This window comes from Cervus elaphus, chromosome 18 (assembly GCF_910594005.1).
Source record: "Cervus elaphus chromosome 18, mCerEla1.1, whole genome shotgun sequence".
In the NCBI taxonomy this organism is placed as follows: domain Eukaryota; kingdom Metazoa; phylum Chordata; class Mammalia; order Artiodactyla; family Cervidae; genus Cervus; species Cervus elaphus.
In genome coordinates, this window is record NC_057832.1 from 116,447,934 (window position 1) to 116,463,619 (window position 15,686).

General features: G+C 42.5%; 1 protein-coding gene across 1 annotated transcript in view; it reads left to right on the plus strand.

Annotated features, from left to right (window-relative positions):
* The window catches only part of CNTNAP2 (contactin associated protein 2), a 2,205,784-nt gene that overhangs the window by 1,717,770 nt on the left and 472,328 nt on the right, over nt 1–15,686 (plus strand). The window contains exon 15 of the mRNA XM_043872451.1: nt 3,616–3,772. Coding sequence (XP_043728386.1) covers nt 3,616–3,772 — 157 coding nt within the window. The remainder of the gene's footprint in view (nt 1–3,615; nt 3,773–15,686) is intronic.

Consider the following 15,686-nt stretch of genomic DNA (forward strand, 5'->3'; position numbering starts at 1 on the left):
CCTGGAAGGAACAGTCAGAAACTGAACTGACGTTCTGAGATAGACCCTTTCATTGCCTATTTCATGTACAGGCAGGACAAGGGTGCTTCCTGCCAGCTAAGCCGTCGCCTCCAGTTCTTCAGGTGGTCTGATTGTTTCTTCCCCTCCACCATGTGGGTTAGTATCCCCTAATTTCCCAAAGCAATGAGAGTAAACGAAATTTCTTCTCAGAGAAAGAATTTAGCTTTAGGTAAGCTTGGAAAGGTGCAGTGTGATGACAAAAGAGGATAATCAGTCCAGGTCATGTTCTGCACTTTGAGTGACAGGCTGTGGCCTACAAGGCCCCAGGGGCCTTTACAGTGTCAGCATGGCACCGTCCACCTTTGTCCTCTTCCTGTAACACGGCCAGGGATGGAATCAGCAGAGACCTGATGTGGCTTACTAACCCAGTGACCCAACTCAGGTTTTATTGTTTCCATAAATGCAATTTTTAAGCATTATTTTTTTAACTCTAGACTACATCAAAAGAAAATAAGAGTAGTTTATTATTGACCAAGGTTCCAACATTAAAAAGCATCAGAAATTGGATATGTTCCTCTGCTCTGATGGGAAGAGAAGAGAGAAGCAAGACAGCTTGGCCGTAAAAAGAAAACTCAGCCCCCTGTACGCTGGGACAGGGCCCAGAGAGATAGGATACAGGGTTTCAGAATGGAAGAGCTGGCTTCTTCTCCCTTCAGGGCATGGTGCTAAAATCACCCTCTCCACTATTGGCCAGATCAAGTCTAATGTATTTCTTAAAAATCAGGTGCCAAAAATGATCTCGCAAAGGGAAAAATAGTTAACTTTTCCAAATTAAGTCAACGCAACTGGAAAATCTGGAAATTTGTATGGAGTTAGAGTCTACCTGCATAACTCCCTTCCAAGTTCAGAGATTTTACTCCATTCATTACATCAAGCCTGAACTCAGTACAGTTTTATAACTTTAAGTCGCCTACCTCTAAAAAAAATAAAAAAGCAGAAATGAAAAACTATTGGCATCTCTGAGAAGACGGAGGAGCAGTTTTTACACAGTTCCAATGTGACTTTTTCTTCCTTTATTGTGTTACTTGCTTAGGTGCTGTTGACTGTGCAGGGGTCCCGCCCTCTGGGATCCAATGTCTGATTTCTATCCTTATGTACTATGGGCTTCCCTAGTAGCTCAGACAGTAAAGCCTCCACCTACCATGCAGGAGACCCGGGTTTGATCCCTGGATTGGGAAGATCCCCTAGAGAGGGAAATGGCAACCCAATCTAGTATCCTTGCCTGGACAATCCCATGGACAGAGGAGCCTGGCGGGCTACAGTCCATGGGGTCGCAAAGAGTCAGACACGACTGAGCGACTAACACACATGTAGTCATAACAGAAATAAAGTGTGCAATAAATGTAATGCACTTTTATCATCCCCAAACCATCCGCCTCCAACCCTGATCTGTGGAAAGGTCGTTTTCCATGAAACCAGTCCCAGGCAGCAGAAATTTGGGGCACCTCTGGTTTAGATGATAGCTTACAGAGTGCAAGATTTTTATTTCTAAGCACAAGCACGTGCACAGATGTGTGCTTGAGACAAGTGTGCACTGGCATCCTGAAAGGCTGGCGAGTGATTAGAATGGAATTTTAGCCCCACGCACGGAGATTCTCACTGTTGAGTGCGGGTTTGCTGGCTGCCCGGCCTCCACCAGATTCTGTTCAGTCCCCAGGCTCCTGCAAGGCAGCTGTGCTCAGGGTCTCCCCCCACCCCTTCCTTTCCTTTTCCTTCCCTCCTCTGCCTGCTGCTGCCTGGCCACTTCTTCCCATCATTCGCCTGAAACTCCTCTCCACAAACCCTGTCTAGCTGTCAAACTAAAAGAGAAAGTTAAAACCTTCATCTTAATGAACTCTGCTATGAAATCTCACGATGCTGACCACACCACTCTTCTGGAAATTCTTTGCTTGTTTCTCCTCCACCCTCTTGGACAATCTTCTTTCTTGCCCTCCACCATGGCCAGCTCCTCCTCTTTTCTGCTCTCTAAATGCTGCTGGAATCCAGAAGATTCCAGTGACTTCTCTCCTGCTGCCAGTGATTTAGGCGGATGGCTCCTAAAAGGGGATTTTCAGCCCAGAGAATGCTTCTGAGAGCCAGTTGCCCACTTCATGTAGGAGGGTCATCATCTTTTCTTCTTCGTTCTCTAGATTTCTCATCTTCCCTGTGATCTACTGGATGGTGAAGCACATCACCATCCTCTTAGTCACCTGAGCCAGAAATTTGAGATTAATCCACACACCATCTCCCCACCTAAATCCAAATAGTTCCAAGCCAGTTGTACCTCCTACATTGCTTTGCATGTTCTCTTCCTCTCCATTTTCACTGCAATCTTATTATTTCTCTTTGGTATTAACACAGGAGCATCACATCTGGCCTCCATGACTCCATCCCCCAAAGTCTGCCTTTTCATCTCACTGCAGATCTTTACAAACACAAACGTGACCATGAAAATGCCCTGCTTAAAATACTTCAGTGGTTTCCCATTAGTTTCAGAATGAAGTGCAGCTTTCTTAAAAAGGGGAAAATCAACACTGAAAAGCAAGAATAAAGCAATGCAAAATAGCTTAATTGGACAAAGTTTGTTGTGCTATGGCCCTCACCCACTGTCTGATGTGACATATTCCTGCTTCCCTCTCAGATATATCTCTTCAGCCCTATTCTACCATCAGTGAATATACTACTCAATGTGTGCTCCGTACAGAACTTTACCCTTCTTTCTCCTTTTGCCTGGGGGGTCCTTGTCTCACTTATATCCTTATTCACCAGGGTAACCTAACCATCAAGACACAGCTCCAGTACGTTATCTCTTCTGGGAAACTTCCCTTCCTCACCTACTCTCCATAATTAAATTCCACACTCAATCTGTATCTTTTCCTCCATTATCCTGCTGAGTTTCTTATAATGTTTGACACATAAAGGAAACACAATAGATGTCTGACCAGTGAATGAATGAGTGAATGAATGGGTGAATATTAGGCCAAATAATAAAGCAAAATAGGATGGGATAAAGAGCATTGTTCAATGTCTTATGAAGAAAAGTGTCAAACTTCCAGTCTGGGAGCTGCTCTGCTGTATAATTGAAAGAATGACTTAACCTTTCTGTACCTAGGTTGCTTACTTGAAAATAAGATCATACTAGAGCATGATGAAAGTCCACATTGACCTCTGATAGTCTGTCATCTCCATGACTATTCTTGCATAGAAAAGCACAACTCGCCATGAACTTAGTTGTACATTAGAGAATTGATGCTTGGCGAACACACCCTCACACTTTGGGGTATACCCCATCTGGGTAGCCACTTTACAGAACAGGCTTCTTAGCTCCGGGAGCTTGAATGTAAAATCTTTCAGAGGAAGAGGTGCTTATCCTGGTGGGAAAGCTTGAGCTTACCATTCCCTCTGAAGTTTCTTATTACACTTCCCTACTGTTGAAACACCGTGACTTGTAAGAGGGCTGAGTGGGGGGTCTAGGTATCAGAGAGCATGCAGCTCCTAGACTGGGGGGATGTGACTGTGTCGTGATGGTGACTGGGTGCGGGTACCATCTCAGTGTGCCCTTCCCCTTTCTTGCAGATGGAAGCCCTTACACCTGGTGGGTTGGCAAAGCCAACGAGAAGCATTACTACTGGGGAGGCTCTGGGCCTGGAATTCAGAAATGTGCCTGCGGCATCGAGCGCAACTGCACGGACCCCAGATACTACTGCAACTGTGACGCGGATTACAAGCAGTGGTGAGTGCAAGGGGCCGGGCCCGCGAGCTCCCCTCCCAGCCTGCCTGGAGGCCAGACTAATTAGATGGGAGAGAAAGTGTGAAAAGTGCTGAAATAATAAGAGAGGAGGTTAGAAAGGTTCGGACCTAACCCAGCTGACAAATGTCAGGAACGTTCTGAAAACTATAAAAGCCGAAAGAGGTCAGTGCTACAAGGGTATGCATTTAGAAATAGAAGAACACATAATTGATGTATTCATATTTTATTCAGAGAGGAAAATAATGAGGCATGTAGTAGACAGTGATTTGCATTATAAAATGTGCTTTGTGACAATACAGGGGGTGGCCACGGGCAGGGAGCCGCGTGCAGGCGTGTGCAAGCCCAAACAGCCTCCTACAGTGAGTGCTCCCACCTCCTACCGCGTTTGCTTTGAGGAGCTGGATGAGGGAGAAAAAAAAAAGATAGAGGTGGGAAAAGAAAGGGAAGATGGTGCTTTGCTCCCGTCTTCAGCAACAGTGCTTGCCAGCCTGCTTTTCTTTCATGCCTTGAACTGTTTATAACTTTGATACAAATCAGTTCAAAGAAGATCTATTTGGGGTTTCTTTCATCCCTCTACTGGCTTTTGTCCTGCTTCACGGCGAATGGCTGTGTCTGTGTCCGTAATAGATAAAGATAAATCAGCTGTCATTCTGTGGGGGAAAAGGCCCCAGAAGTTTTGAGTGGAAAATGTAAGCCTGAGTCTGGTTCTTTCCATAAAGCGCACATCTAGTAACACGGGAAGAGATGGCTATGCTCCATCCCTGCCTCTGGGTGGCAGCAGAGAGCAGGGCCCCGAATTTCTTCAAGTGACTGATTCCAGTTGCCTACAGTTGCCCCGGTTTTAATTGATACTAACTACTTAGAGGACGGTTTACAAGATAAGTTCATCCTACCAGTTAACTGAAAACTAGTTCTTCCTGTAAAGTTGTGTGCTTGTCAGGTTGGATGCCTACCTATTTTCCAAAAGCCATTTTTTTTTTTTTAATAAATGATATTATTACAGAGGCTATACATTTCAGTGGCTTAGAATTTCTGTGCATGTGTATAAATAGCTATCATTACTCTTTAACGGTGGTTTATGGTCAAGAGGAAATAATGATATATTCACTTTTTAATTTTGTTTGAAAGATGTGTCTACAAGCACATGCACACATGTACACACATTGATACACTATAGGAAGACTAGAAGTCAGGAGAATGAAATCAGAGAGACCCAGTCTTCAAAGGTGACTTTTCGGTCAGGCAGTCTGTCGACTCAGTCAGTCCTTCACTCACGTTGATATTGATGGAGCTCTTTTGTGCCAGGGAGTCTTCTGCTGCTGCTGCTGCTAAGTCACTTCAGTCATGTCCCACTCTATGTGACCCCACGGACGGCAGCCCACCAGGCTCCTCTGTCCACAGGATTCTCCAGGCAAGAATACTGGAGTGGGTTGCCATTTCCTTCTCCAGGGAGTCTTCTAGGTTCTGGGAATAAAACAGAGACTGGCAGTAACAGGAACCCCTTCTCCGACCTATGTTCTTGTCACTTCTTACTATTTGCATGTCTGCAAGTAGGTTCTGCGGGTTCGCGCAGATTCATTCATCTGCTCAGCTTTGACTCTCAGAGCCTTCGGGGAACAGACTTTGGTGCAGCCTCCCAGACCAGAAGGGAGAGCCTTATTCCCAGATGGTTCATTGTTCAAGCAACCTACACTGTTCAGTGCTTTTGTCCTGCTGTATGGAGGGGAGTTGAGATATTCAAAAAGAAAAAGGAGATCTCGTGCGTGAATCCAAGTGAAATTTGTTTTTGTCAGATGTCGTCCCAGGGGCTCGGGATATAGTAGCAAATAGAGCATGGTGTTTGTCCTCAAGGACTCAAAAACTAGTTGGGAAAACACACACACACACACAGATAGACAACACAATACAACCAGCGCTCTGATGAAGACATCGCAGGGTCCAACAAAACCAGTGCAAGGAAATTGAAGTCCAACTGAGGGAGAGTGGAGAGGAGCTAGGACAGTCCTTATGAGTCAGGGATGCTTGAAGGTGTGCGGGGCACACTCTTCCTTGCAAGATTGACTTGGAGGAGAGGCAGGAGTGAGGACAGCCAGTTTGGGGAGCCATCAGGGCCTTAGATCTGGGCTGTGATGTGGAGAAGAGAGGAGAATGTTCATTGAGGCTGAGCAGTGGGCAGCGAACACTAGAGCTGCCGTTCTTTTCCGTGGGTGGTGGGAGATGGATTTACTGCAGTGAGCCCTGTGGAGGTTGCCTTGATGGAGAGGGTGGGGAGTGGGGGAGAGATCCAGCAAAAGGAAGTCACGAGGGTTCTTGAAAGGCGTTGAGGACCAGACAGTGGAAATGGTGGAATATATGTGAGATATTCAGGAAGTGGTCCCTCCAGGACTTGATAGTTATGACTATGTAAGAAGAAAAAGACGGGTCTGGGTAGGCTCCCCACTGGGCACCTAGAAATGGTTAAATTCCTTACCAGGCAAAGGAATAACCGTTCAGTGGGTAGATGATGGGTTCGGCTTTGAAAATATTAAGTTTGACATGACATAACATATTATAACACCAGCGTAACACCATGTCTAAACCCAGAGGGACACCATTTGTAAGATCACTGGTAAGACATTCAGGCTTCAGAGCAATGCACTTACAAGAACATGAAAGTGAAAGTGAAGTCGCTCAGTCATGTCCGACTCTTTGTGACGTTATGGACTATAGCCCACCAGGTTCCGCTGTCCATGGGATCTTCCAGGCAAGAATACTGGAGTAGGTTGCCATTTCCTTCTCCAGGATATCTTCCCAACCCAAGGCTTGAACCCAGGTCTCCCGCATTGTAGGCAGACGCTTTACCGTCTGAGCCGCCAGGGAGGATAGTACCTGAATTCCAAGAACAAACCTGAATTCAGATCATTCATGAGAAGATGCTGTAGACAGACCTGTTCAGCCTCACTCAGACACATGCCTCTGCAAGCTCTTGATTAGATCGTAACTTTTCACAGTTGCTCAGGGACTTGGACATGGCTGATGTCTTGTTTCCTTCGGGTTGAGTAGAGCTAAGACATCCTCACCCTTTTGCTCCTTTAAGATGGTCTAATGTCTCATAGTAGGAGCACTGTATCTTGAGCAAACTGAAAAGTAAAATGAGTATGTTTACAATAAATAACTATTGAAACGATCTTTCCTATTCGGCACAAGAAAGGAAGCTTTTGGTGATGTCTTCTTGGGCTTTGAATTCACCAGCACCTGGAAAATACCTATACTGTTGATGCTTTCAGTATTTCAGAATGAACAGATCTGTTTCTAGAGATGTGAACCAAAGTTCCTGGAAGCAGAAAACTTTACATTAAGTCCAGATCTGCCACTTTGAGGGGAGGCGTTTAGCCAGCCTTAAATTTAGGTTTGTGGTCTGTATAGTAAAACTGAATCTTAACTGGTAGACTACTGTGAGAGTTAAATAGAATGTGGACTAGGAAAATAATATTCTGTGAATTGTACAGTGTGAATACATAGCTGATTGCAATTCTTAATTATGTAATTTTCATTGCAATTCTTACCGGTTCCAAATGAATCTTAAGAAATGAAAAGGCACCAGGTAAAGGGGTCCCTGTGCTTTCTCGACCTGCCATGCCACAGGGCACACGTCGAATTCCACAATACCGTGAGGCAGTGACACAGAACAGGCTTTGTCAGAGAAACTTACAAACCAGAGATCATCAAGAGAAGAGAAAGTCTAGGTCCACTAACCCCATCAGCTCTCAGAGAGATGCTGGACCAGGCTCTTGTGCTGGGCACAGGGTTTCACAGAACGCCTGGCTTCTCCCCCCTCACAGGGCAAGAATGAAAACAGCTTTGTCGGTGGAGCCATCAGATTCTTAGGGCACCAGGAAGGCTGAGCGCAGGGCCAGGGGTTTACTGCATTGTCCAGGGGTCCTGCCGGAAGAGGGAGGAAGCCAGAACCCGGGTAGGAAGTAGACTCCTGCAGCTTCCCCCTTCCACGATGGGCAGAACCAGGGAGCATTTCTGGCTGGCTCACTGTCCAGGCTACACAGACTGTAGCTCCATGGTCACTGGTATCCAGCTCTTTTCATCCTACCACAGAGGGCAGCTGAAGACTCAGGAAAAGGAAAGTCTGGTGCACACACCCACGTGAAACCCACACGTGTGAAACAACATCTGTAGTGACATGAAAATAGAAACTCAAATACTTTGGCCACCTGATGCAAAGAGCCAACTCACTGGAAAAGACCCTGATGCAGGGAAAGATTGAAGGCGGGAGGAGAAGGGGACGACAGAGGATGAGATGGTTGGATGGCATCACCGACTCGATGGAAATGGGTTTGAACAAGCTCCAGGAGACAGTGAAGGACAGGGGAGCCTGGTATGCTGCAGTCCACGGGGTCACGAAGAATCAGACATGACTTGGTGACTGAACAACAACAACAACAAATAACGAAGGCAGAGGTTCTACTGAATCTCATGTTTTCAGGGTCCATATCCAGCTAAGAAAGTTGCTTCTACCAGTAATCTTACCTCAATCAGAAAAATCATTTCATTAAACTAAAACATCTATTTCTGCTTTATTGACTATGCCAAAGCCTTTGACTGTGTGGATCACAATAAACTGTGGAAAATTCTGAAAGAGATGAGAACACCAGACCATCTGACCTGCCTCCTGAGAAACCTGTATGCAGGTCAGGAAGCAACAGTTAGAACTGGACATGGAACAACAGACTGGTTCCAAACAGGAAAAGGAGTACGTCAAGGCTGTATATTGTCACTCTGCTTATTTAACTTATATGCAGAGTACATCATGAGAAACGCTGAGCTGGAGGAAGCACAAGCTGGAATCAAGATTGTTGGGAGAAATATCAATAACCTCAGATATGCAGATGACACCACCCTTATGGCAGAAAGTGAAGAGGAACTAAAAAGCCTCTTGATGAAAGTGAAAGAGGAGAGTGAAAAAGTTGGCTTAAAGCTCAACATTCAGAAAACTAAGATCATGGCATCCAGTCCCATCACTTCTTGGGAAATAGATGGAGAAACAGTGGAAACAGTGTCAAGACTTTATTTCTTTGGGCTCCAGAATCACAGCAGATGATGACTGCAGCCATGAAATTAAAAGATGCTTACTCCTGGGAAGGAAAGTTGTGACCAACGTAGACAGCATATTAAAAAGCAGAGATATTACTTTGCTAACACAGGTCCATCTAATCAAGGCTATGATTTTTCCAGTGGTCATGTATGGATGTGAGAGTTGGACTATAAAGAAAACTGATTGCTGAAGAATTGATGCTTTTGAACTGTAGTGTTAGAGAAGACTCTTGAGAGTCCCTTGGACTGCAAGGAGATCCAACCAGTCCATCCTAAAGGAGATCAGTCCTGAGTGTTCATTGGAAGGACTGATGCTGAAGCTGAAACTCCAGTACTTTGGCCACCTGATGCAGAGAGCTGACTCATTTGAAAATACCCTGATGCTAGGAAAGATTGAGGGCAGGAGGAGAAGGGGATGACAGAGGATGAGATGGTTGGATGGCATCACCGACTCGATGGACATGGGTTTGAGTAAACTCCGGGAGTTGGTGATAGACAGGGAGGCCTGGGGTGCTGCGATTCATGGGGTCACAAAGAGTCAGACACGACTGAGCAACTGAACTGAACTGAACTGAGAGACCAAAGTAGGTACAAAGTTCTCCTTTGCTATTTCCTCTGTGTGAGATCTAAGTCAGGGCGTTTCGGTTCTCTAATTTTTCATATCTACACAATATAGATGGTACTTCCCAATTCATGTCAAGGTCTGGCAAAGTGCTATCATGAATGAACATTTAAAATTGCTGTAGGGTATGCTATTTTTATTACCTAAATGATGAATGGAACTCTAGCTAAAATCATTAAAAACTTTCTTTTTTAAAAATTGTATGGAAGTATAGTTGATTTACAATGTCGTGTTCATGTCTTCTGGACAGCAAAATGATTCAGTTACACAAAATGACTCAGTTATACATATATACATATCGTCTGTGTATATATATATGTATTTACATATGTATGTGCCTATATATATACATACCTTTATCTCTCCTTCCCTTGGCAACCGTAAGTCTGTTCTCCAGGTCTATAGTCTGTTTTGTTTCATAGAGAGTTTGATTTGTCTCTCATTTAGGTTCCACATATAAATGTTATATGGTATTTGCCTTTCTCTTTCTGGCTGTACTTTGCTTAGTATGATGATCTCCAGGTCTATCCATACTGCTGTAAATGGCATTGTTTCATTCTTTTTTATGGCTAAGTAATATTCCATTGTGTGTTTGTACTATACCTTCTTTATCCATTCATCTGTCTGTGGACATGTAGATCGCCACCATGTCTTGGCTATTGTAATAGTGCTGCTATGGACACTGGGCTGCATGTATATTTTTTTAATTTGAGTTTGGTATGGGTATATATCCAAGAGTAGGACTGATGGAATTATTAAGAATTTCTTAAAGCACAGATGCATAAACTGGGGCCCAGGAAAATTTTACTTCCAATTACATTGGAAATAAGTAGAGAGAAGAATAAGACCCAGATTTCCAAACTTCCAGTCCAGTGTTTTTCTACAATATCATGGTCTAGGAAGACTACTCATGTTGTTTTTATCTCTTTTAATGATATATGAATTTAATGTTTTCACTAGTTATATATAAGTTTTAAATTTAAAGCTTAAACAATAGACCACATATTATATGTTCTTTTTTAAAGGACTCTAAAGCTTAGATTAAGCATTTATTCTTATTTACTAGAGTAAAACACACAAAAATGAAGCTGAGATAAATTAGATTGTAGCTCTGAGCATACTTCTGTCTCACAGCAAAGTGGCAATGGGCTGCAAGAACTATAACCATCTCAATAATTGCCTGATTATCTATGCCTTGAGAAGTTTTGCACAGTTATTTCTGAGATTGGATGTAATTTAACATTTATGATTTACTATTCACAGCAATAGTAAATATTCCCACCTACAGTGCCAGAATCCTAATTAAGTGAGCCTGGTCTCAGCTAAGTGCCCACCACTGGGTAATTCCTGGCCTCGGACAGCCTGGCTCAATGAGCTAAATCATCATATCGGACACTAGTGATTCCAAAATGGAGCTGCAGGGAAGGCAGGCCGTTCGCTGCTTCAGCGCCCGTCTCACACTGTACTTGTAGAATTTCTGGACAAGTGTTTGCTGGCCAAGATGAGCACAGACATGGGAGCATGTGGTACGATTAGTAATCAGTTCTCACCTCACTGGGACGGTAAAGAATCTGCCTGTGATGCAGGAGACCTGGGTTCAATCCCTGGGTCGGGAAGATTCCCCTGGAGAAGAAAATAGCTACCCACTCCAGTAGTCTTGCCTGGAGAATTCCACGGTAGAAAGGTCGGTCATATACTAACTGGCCGTGCCCTACTCCATGGGCCCTGAAAGGAACTGATGTGTCTGGCGAGCTTTTTCCTGGGCCAGAAATAACCCATGACAATGTTTATAGGCAGCGGAATCTCTTCATTTTTTCAAAGCCAGAACCTTCACAAATGATCAGCTCAGCTGATTATCAAATCACTAACAGCAAAATATTTGGAATACTTTGAAAAGTATTTATTCTACATTTTCTCATCGTTGATCATTTCTTCTAATTTTCTCAATAATATTTTTCTTTGAAACATGTTCAGTGTTACTCAAAGTGAAATATTTCTATGCACATCTCATCCCTCACGTTGTTCAACAATAACAATAGTGAACATTTATTGAGTGCTAATTATGCACCAGACACTGTTCTAAAGTGTTTAAATGTATCATGCCATTTAAACATCACATTGACCCAATGAGGAAGGTGCTGTTTTTCCTCATTTTGCAAATGAGGCAATTAAACCCCAGAGAGCTTAAATTACTTCCACAAGGTCACACAGTTAACAAGAGGGATAGCAGAGATTCAGACCCAGGGCACACAAACTCCAGACTCATGCTTAGATGTTAACCAGCAAGATATGAAGTCTGTAGAAATTTTAACATTTGTACTATATACAGTGTGATTTAATTTCTTCCAATATTTAAAACTGCGATAAAACATATATATATAAAAATTGACTATCTTACCAAATTTTTAAGTATAGTTCAGTGGTATTAAGTACATTCACTTTGTTGTGCAACCAATGCCACAATCTATCTCCAGAGGTCTTTTCATCTTGCAAAATCGAAACTCTCTATCCCTTATAAAATAACTCCCCATTTCTCCCTGCCCCCAGCTGCTAGTAATCACCATTCTTCTTTCTGCCTCTATGAATTCTACTGTTCTGGTACCTCATGTAAACGGAATCATGCAGTCTTATTTCACTTAGCATAATGGCCTCAATGGCCTTTCATGCCATTGTTGTTCAGTCATTCAGTGGTGTCCAACTCTTTGTGACCTCATGGACTGCAGCACGCCAGGCTACCCTGTCCTTCACCATCTCCTGAAGCTGGCTCAAACTCATATCCATTGAGTCTGTGATGCCATCCAACCATCTCATCCTCTGTCATACTCTTCTCCTCCTGCCCTCAATCTTTCCCAGCTATAGGGCCTTTTCCAGTGGGTTGGCTCTTTGCATCAGGTAGCCCAAGTACTGGAGCTTCAGCTTCAGCACCAGTCCTTCCAATGAATATTCAAAATTGATTTCTTTTAGCATTGGCTGATTTGATCTCCTCGTGGTCCAAGGGACTCTCAAGAGGTTTCTCCAACACCACAGTTCAAAAGCATCAATTCTTTGGTGCTCAGCTTTCTTTATGGTCCAACTCTCACATTCATACATGACTACTATGTTGTTGCATGTATCAGAATCTCCCTTCTCTTTAAGTCCGAATACTATTTTATTGTATGTGTATACCACATTTCGTCTTTCATCAATAGACACATGGTTTGCTGCTGCTTCTTAGCAATTGTCAATAATGCTGCCATGAACTTGAGTGTATGATTTCAATTTTATTATCTACTTTTACTCACCTCTATGCTGTTCTTTATTTGGTTTTTAAGAAATCTCATTTTGATTTTACTTTAAGAGTAATTTTATAATGAAAGTAGTGAAAGCAATGACAAAATAAATGTTTGGGGAGTATTTACCAGTGAAATGGAGAAGGAAATGGCAACCCACTCCAGTAGTCTTGCCTGGAGAATTCCATGGACAGAGGAGCTTCATGGGCTACAGTCCATGGGATTGCAAGAGTCAGACAGGACTGAGCAACTAAACCTAACCTACCAGTGAAATACACATGTGCACTGTCACTTAGGAGTATCCTCTCATTTTAACATCAAATCTATCATACAACATAGGTATTATTGTGTCTGACTCTTTGTGACCCCATGGACTGGAGCCCGCCAGGCTCCTCTATCCATGGGATTTTCCAGGCAAGAATACTGGAGTGAGTAGCCATTCCCTTCTCTAGGGGATCTTCCCCACTCAGGTATCGAACTTGAATCCTCCTACATTGCAGGCAGATTTTTAACCATCTGAGCCACGAGAGTACAATTTTATCATAAATAAGTTCAAATTGTTTTCTAAATGTAATCTGGTTTTGAGTCTTCTTTCTGTGGCTAGCTTAGTGACCTTGAACAAGTTGCAAAAACGCTCTGTGGGCCAGATGGCTTCACAGCTGAATTCTACCAAAAATTTAGAGAAGAGCTAACACCTATCTTACTCAAACTCTTCCAGAAAATTGCAGATGAAGGTAAGCTTCCAAACTCATTCTATGAGGCCACCATCACCCTAATTCCAAAACCAGACAAAGATGCCACCAAAAGAGAAAACTACAGGCCAATATCACTGATGAACATAGATGCAAAAATCCTTAACAAAATTCTAGCAAACAGAATCCAACAACATATTAAAAAAATCATACATCATGACCAAGTGGGCTTTATCCCAGGAATGCAAGGATTCTTTAATATCCACAAATCAATCAATGTAATACACCACATTAACAAATTGAAAGATAAAAACCATATGATTATCTCAATAGATGCAGAGAAAGCCTTTGACAAAATTCAACACTCATTTATGATTAAAACTCTCCAAAAAGCAGGAATAGAAGGAACATACCTCAACATAATAAAAGTTATATATGACAAACCCACAGCAAGCATCACCCTCAATGGTGAAAAATTGAAAGCATTTCCCCTGAAATCAGGAACAAGACAAGGGTGCCCACTCTCACCACTACTATTCAGCATAGTGTTGGAAGTTTTGGCCACAGCAATCAGAGCAGAAAAAGAAGTAAAAGGAATCCAGATAGGAAAAGAAGAAGTGAAACTCTCACTGTTTGCAGATGACATGATCCTCTACATAGAAAACCCTGAAGACTCTACCAGAAAATTACTAGAGCTAATCAATGAATATAGTAAAGTTGCAGGATATAAAATTAACACACAGAAATCCCTTGCATTCCTATATACTAACAATGAAAAAACAGAAAGAGAAATTAAAGAAACAATACCATTCACCATTGCAACAAAAAGAATAAAATACTTAGGAGTATATCTACCTAAAGAAACAAAAGACCTATACATAGAAAACTATAAAACACTGATGAAAGAAATCAAAGAGGACACAAACAGATGGAGAAACATACCGTGTTCATGGATTGGAAGAATCAATATTGTCAAAATGGCTATTCTACCCAAAGCAATCTATAGATTCAATGCAATCCCTATCAAGCTACCAACGGTATTTTTCACAGAACTAGACCAAAGAATTTCACAGTTTGTATGGAAATACAAAAAACCTCGAATAGCCAAAGTAATCTTGAGAAAGAAGAATGGAACTGGAGGAATCAACCTGCCTGACTTCAGACTCTACTACAAAGCCACAGTCATCAAGACAGTATGGTACTGGCACAAAGACAGAAATATAGATCAATGGAACAGAATAGAAAGCCCAGAGATAAATCCACGAACCTATGGACACCTTATCTTTGACAAAGGAGGCAAGGATATACAAGGGAAAAAAGACAACCTCTTTAACAAGTGGTGCTGGGATAACTGGTCAACCACTTGTAAAAGAATGAAACTAGAACACTTTCTAACACCATACACAAAAATAAACTCAAAATGGATTAAAGATCTAAATGTAAGACCAGAAACTATAAAACTCCTAGAGGAGAACATAGGCAAAACACTCTCCGACATAAATCACAGCAAGATCCTCTATGACCCACCTCCCAGAATATTGGAAATAAAAGCAAAACTAAACAAATGGGACTTAATGAAACTTAAAAGCTTTTGCACTACAAAGGAAACTATAAGGAAGGTGAAAAGACAGCCCTCAGATTGGGAGAAAATAATAGCAAATGAAGAAACAGACAAAGGATTAATCTCAAAAATATACAAGCAACTCCTGCAGCTCAATTCCAGAAAAATAAATGACCCAATCAAAAAATGGGCCAAAGAACTAAACAGACATTTCTCCAAAGAAGACATACAGATGGCTAACAAACACATGAAAAGATGCTCAACATCACTCATTATTAGAGAAATGCAAATCAAAACCACAATGAGGTACCATTACACGCCAGTCAGGATGGCTGCTATCCAAAAGTCTACAAGCAATAAATGCTGGAGAGGGTGTGGAGAAAAGGGAACCCTCTTACACTATTGGTGGGAATGCAAACTAGTACAGCCGCTATGGAAAACAGTGTGGAGATTTCTTAAAAAACTGGAAATAGACCTGCCATATGACCCAGCAATCCCACTTCTGGGCATACACACCGAGGAAGCCAGATCTGAAAGAGACACGTGCACCCCAATGTTCATCGCAGCACTGTTTATAATAGCCAGGACATGGAAGCAACCTAGATGCCCATCAGCAGATGAATGGATAAGGAAGCTGTGGTACATATACACCATGGAATATTACTCA